At 40.7% G+C, this 6,000-nt stretch overlaps 1 protein-coding gene across 2 annotated transcripts in view; it reads right to left on the bottom strand.

Moving 5' to 3' along the window:
- N4BP1 (NEDD4 binding protein 1) overlaps positions 1-6,000 on the bottom strand; it is a 47,581-nt gene that overhangs the window by 5,148 nt on the left and 36,433 nt on the right. Inside the window, exons 4-6 of one of the 2 annotated variants that reach the window (XM_025852329.2) lie at positions 5,573-5,669; positions 3,012-3,119; positions 1,144-1,251 (exon numbers count right to left, since the gene is read on the bottom strand). In XM_025852329.2, coding sequence (XP_025708114.1) covers positions 1,144-1,251; positions 3,012-3,119; positions 5,573-5,669 — 313 coding nt within the window. The remainder of the gene's footprint in view (positions 1-1,143; positions 1,252-3,011; positions 3,120-5,572; positions 5,670-6,000) is intronic. The other variant, XM_073884392.1, reaches the window with a different exon arrangement.

Genomic DNA, 6,000 nt, shown 5'->3' with positions numbered 1-6,000 from the left:
TATGTTTAAAGGGCATGTGTCTGGGAGAGGTGCTGGCGCCCACAACCTATAATGCTCATGGGTGTGGGTGTGTGTGTAAAGGGCATGTGTCTCGGTAAGAAGCTTCCCAGGTGACTTGGACTTGCAGGCGAGAAATGGGCTGGCTGAACACTTTTCCCAACTTCAAAAGCTTAACTAACTGGAATTCCGAAGTTAGACCCTCTGTGAGGGGTTATTATTAACTTCTTACTCAATTAGTTAACACATTGTAAAGAGAGATTAGGTGTGCAGGCAGGATGGACCCTGCTGCCAGGCTGCTGAGGTGTGGAAGGAGCCAGAAAACTCTCTTTCCATTAAGTCTGACCCATGGGCCTTGATGCTTACACACAGGCACCAGGTCTTTAAGAAATGATTTCTAAGACCAGGGAGCTGAAATCTCGCTGGTCTCCTCTGTAGAAGTACCTCTGTGTGAACTACCCCCAAATCCAAACCTAGAACCCCGAAGGGATCCGGTTATAAATAAAACAGGTCAGCTGTCACTGGGTCATACTGTCTGCCAGCTGGGCACACAGATACTCTAGTTAACAATGTCCATTACCCAAGAATTCTGAAAACAGAAACAACCACTAGCAACATATCTTTAAAAAAACAAAACAAAAACCCAAACTACAACAAAGAAAACCTAAACTATCAAATCAATTTCAGATGAATATGAAATAGTGGCTTCTCCATTCAGTGGAGATAAAGAGTCAGTTCCCCAGGTAGTGATTCCTGAATAGGAAGTAAATTAATAGGAGCATAACAAATTAAAAAAGCAAATGATTTTGGAAAATGAATATAGAAGGATATTCACATGTACAAAACGAACCTAAGTGGCATATGCTAATAAGTGAGAGCCAGCAAAATCTGCTTATTTTTTAGACCTACAGAAAGTTTGGCTCCCATCCTCTCCTAGGATTAAAACCAAAAGGACCACAAATGAAGATCTGGTCTTTAAGGTGCGTGCTTGATTAGTTTTCAAATATATTACACCAGCACTAAGTCTAAGGCTAATAAAAATTTTAAAAAAGTGCCATCTTTAGTCCTTCAGAGACATCACTTACACTAAAGCACAAAGACCTGAAACAAGTCTGTAAATACAAAACAATGTGAAAAAGCAAATACCTAAGGAAGACTTCCTTCCGAAGAAAGTCTTCTAATCGAGGTCCGCTTCTTCCCAGAGGGTCATCAGGAACCATAAATATGTCCCCAACGAAGGTATACTGAAGCAATCTACAACACAGAGTATGATTACAATGCTGGAGAAATGATGAAGCTTTTATTGTTGCAGGAACTGAGAACAAAGCAGCAGTGGCCACCTAATTCCAGGGCAACAGTCACCTATAAAATTATAAGGCTGCTTAATTGCCTAACGGAAAAAAACAACATCCAAGTTAAACCATCTGAATTTCTCTCTTGGATACAAATTCAATAAAGTAGGAAACTTTTATCAGTTGGCCCTCACATTTCTTATTGAGACTTACAGATTTTTTTTTATCTGGGCTTAGGAAGCAGCTTCTCCTAATACAACTTTGAAAACAAGATTTAAAGACTGTCAGCTTAGGACACAACAGGGGCTCAACAAAGGTTTTATTTTTGTTTTGAATAGTTGTGTCTACAGGCAAACCCACTGAAGAAAACCTCTTAAAACAACAATATGATCTATGAGGACAGAAAATCTGAGATCAGTTCAGCATGATTTAGTAAATATGGGCAAGATGTAAAAAAAAAAAAAAGGTCAAGTGCTTCAGGACAACCCACCCTTTGTTGTCTAGACCTTGGTTTCTGCCTTGTTTTGTGAGTTCTGAAAGCAATGGGTTGGTATAGAAACATGAGTCCTGACTGCATTTAGACCTTTCATACACAGATGAGTGTCCAATAAATACTGACAATGAGTCCAGGGCAAAGATCCAACAGAAACATGTCCTAGAAGATTAATGGCTTGTTAACTGTGCCCAGAAGGTCAAAGACCAATTCTCAGTTCAGCTCTCACCAACAGCTTATTAACAGCATGTGAGTCAAAATGCACAGAGTCATTAACTCACACCTGGGCACTTACAGCAAAGAATTATTTTCTAAAATCCTCTAATGATTTAGCAAAGTACAAGTATCAGACAAGGGGCAACTCTGAACCCCAAGAGAGGTAAATATCCAGTTATACCTGTTACATACTACTTATACACAGCTCGAGGTATGCTGAGTTGTTTTTAGATTTGTGGCATACAGTCCTCCCTGGCGCCATCACAGACTGTTGCTGTTAGGTAACTTGATCAGATGATGCTTGTTAACAAGAAGTCCTGGAAGCCAGTGTTCACTGATCTTCAGGCAGGTGGACACATTCAGAGTATCATCACAAATAAAACACATCTGTGAATGCTCAACTGTTGACTATTCTGGATGATATTCAAACACGTTTTCAATATATATGATTAAACTATGATGGTAAACGGTCAAGAAAAGCATCACAGATTGAAAAGCACAAATACTCTTCCCACTCCCAAGAAGTGGACTGGGACTCAATCAGCAGGTTGATTTTGGTTCCATCCGCTTACTGGAATCACAGTGCTGTCATTAAACCCACCCTTCGTATTTCATGGCTGAATCAAGCACGGATGCCTAGTGAGTTGCCAAAGTCTCCCCTGGCATCAGGGCAAAGCCAAGTTAGGAGGCAATTTCTGCTCCACTACACTGTTAACAAGAGTTAACTACGTCATAAACATGTGCCTCTTGCCTCCTGTCAGGGAACACAGGATCTCTCGAAGACACCCTGCAGCCACTACAGCATGCCCATACATCACCCACTGGTTTTGCAGCTTTGTACTGGGACCCCCCCACTTACCTAGAGGGGCCAGCCATAGTCTTGGACGGGGAGGACGGTCTTATGATACTTTGGTTCCCTATACTGCTTTCTGCAGGGCCAAGGTGAACACCAAACAAAACCAAACAATAAACAACAAAAAACACTTAGCCAAAGACAAAGAAGAAAATATTACCTTTTTGTAATAATTTCTCTCCAAGAGAGTGACTCAGTCACAAATTCTCTGAAGTTATCATTTGTTACAATTATGCCACCAGTTTTGTCCGCTAAGTGTAGTAGAAACCTATAGTAATATAAGAGGTTAAAATGGGCAAGCAGGCATTCCTGGCTTACAGAAGCTATGTTATAAGAAAACAGAAGGATTTCCTCTTCACAGGAAAATCACCAAAGAATTTAACTATGGCTAGTTAAGATGTAGCCCTTGTCAGCTGAAGATCAATCTGAAATACTGAATACCTCTGAAATTATTAGTGATTATAAATGAAGGTTTGGTTTTTATACAATATTCTGTTTTTAAAAATGATCTCAACCACAATTTACACATTTTCCTAGAAAAGTTGTATTATCATAGATAGTGGTCATCAGATGATGCATGAGGACTAAAGTCGAGAATAAATTCAAGTTGACAAGCCTGTAAAATCACTATTCAAGTTTTGTTGCTAAGCTACAGTACTCTGGTTCTAAGATTAGCTGCTTGGTACAGTCAGCCTTGCAACAAAAAACAAAAACAAAAACCCACAGGTTCACATCTTTGGCTCGGACTTGAGATGTCTAGAACTATCATTCTGTTTAGCCCCAGTTATAGATCCACTCGAATGCCATTTATGAGAAGCTGCACTGGTGATACGGAAGGGTAAGAATTCAATACTGACAATTCTAGTTCATCGCTGGAGATTATTCACGCTCAAACCCTCTTAATGAGAGATTTGTGAGGATAATAATGTTGAGTTTTCTCCCTTAGGGTGACTGCATTTGTCTAAGGCAAAGTAGACAAAGACAACAAAACAATACATTAAGAGAATCACTAGAATCGAAGGTGCAAACAACTGCTTTTATTAGTGATAGTGAATACTTCAAAGGAATTAAAAAACAAGCCTCATTAGTTTCAGAGGTCTTAGGATGCCTTGGAAAGTATGAATTAACGTTTTGATTTATTAATGAATATTTTATAAACTATTCCCAGCTGGCATGACTTGTAAGTGGTGAGGTTTGCTCAGAGGTACTAACAAAAATAGTAAGGTATTCTGAGTGCGTGTACTGTGAATCAAGACATAGATCCAGGTCTGCTAAAACCCCAGAGTCATATAAATTAAGCACAAGCTTATTTAGTCTGCATACTTGCACATGCCTTGAAATTCTGCAGGTGTGCAGCTATAGTGTTAAGAGATCTGAAGGTTCTTCTCAAACCCAGCAGCCCTCCTGCCCCTCCACCCGAGTACTGCAGGGTCTGAGGCCAGTATCACAGAGAGGACTGGGACTGGTCTCCCAGTACTTCCTCAGCCCTGCCCCACCCTGACGTGCTGTTCTCCTTCCACTTCCTCTCACGCTCTTCTCTCACATCACCTCTGATTCTCCCCATCTGATCTGATCTCTCATTCCAGCCTGGAGAAGGGCAAGGGGCTGGCAAGGAGAAGGCCCTGTGGACCTTTTGCTGAAGGAATGTCTGTCATCCCAAATCTGCCCCCCCCAACCCAGGCCCCTCTTTTCATCTTTCACTCATCTATCACTCACTAGTTTGGGTTATAAGCCAAAAGCACTGTCTTCAGTGTGGGGGGACCATTTTGGCGGAATACTGAGGCAAAACCACCAGCACATTCTAAGAGCTTCAGGCCAGAACACCATAAAGGGGGTGAATGCAGGAGTGGAAAGAAAAAGTGACCACTACTTAGGTTCTCAGATACTGGTAGGGTTGCTACTACTGGCTTCCCTCCAAAGAGAAGGGTTTGAAAAACTGGCTGTCATGCCGCTGGTCATACTCAGGACCTTCCCTTATTCAATCACAACAGAACTCCCCCTATTATTTATTTGTGTGCCTTCTTCTTTAGATCACAAACTCCTTACAGCAGGGAATGTGTCTGAATCATGTGTGTTCCCAGAGCCTAGCTCTGTGCATTGCACTTGGTTGGTGCTCAGTAAAGCTTTTAGAAAAAAATGTAAAAGGTGCAGATTAAAGCCTACTGTCTCCAATGCACTAACACCTGCTTTCTGAGTGACACACCAACCTAAGAAATGCAGCTTACTCCTATCACACTCTGGGTCAGCTGAGACCATCTTTTATTACGTGGAAGAAATACTGAGGGCTCAGGTATGACAGTAACAAACTAAGTCACTGGCCAAAATCAACCAGGAGGAGATAGATGTTTGAAAAGCATTCTTGAGGCTGCCACACTAAGACAAGACAAACTTTACTTGAACATTACTTTTATGCATCAAAAAAGAGAACTCAATGTCTGCTTTACTTATGGATTCTCAGTCATGTTTTACTAAGAAACAAACAAATAAACAAACATTCTAACCAAACAGATTTTAGGTAACGTTCCTAAACCCATATAGCAAAAAAATAACCCACTGAGTATATAACCTTAGTGACCATAAATATTAAAATTCTCAAACCCCTTGATCTATTAAGCCCTTTATGCATGGGGATCCAGGAGCACCACAAACTGTCTAATGGAGCAGGTGGTGGGCTCCTCAGCACCCCGCACCCACCTCAGGAAGGAAAACAGCCTTTCATACCTGTCATCATGAGAAGCAATTCTTTCTCCAAAGACCATCCGGGCAGGAGTTAAAGATAATATTCCAAGCTCCTGGAGCTGGGTTAAGAAGTGCTGTTCTGTTCATGGAATAAGTTGAATACACATTCAGAAAGAGGCTATCCTCCCAGATGTTTAAATAAATAAAAGTACCCCCAAATGTTTCACTTGGAGAGTTAGGAAAACCTTTACTGACTCAGGAAGACTAACTCATTGGGAAGAAAAAAAAAAAAAAATCAAGCAACATACATACTAAGGCAAATACAACATAAAAACTGATCTTAGCTATTTTTTTAAATATAAAAAAGTTCAACTCATTTGCTCCTGAAATTAAGGGTAAGCCATAAACCTGTATTTAATGAACTCTACCATCCAGAACGTTTTCACACTCACATCACAAGCAGTAGGGCA

The sequence above is a fragment of the Callorhinus ursinus genome, unplaced genomic scaffold (assembly GCF_003265705.2).
Source record: "Callorhinus ursinus isolate GAN/ISIS: 27379988/994484 unplaced genomic scaffold, GSC_fseal_2.0 scaffold56, whole genome shotgun sequence".
Taxonomy (NCBI): domain Eukaryota; kingdom Metazoa; phylum Chordata; class Mammalia; order Carnivora; family Otariidae; genus Callorhinus; species Callorhinus ursinus.
Note: the sequence above shows the minus strand (reverse complement) of the source record. Positions and strands in the feature narration are given on the sequence as shown.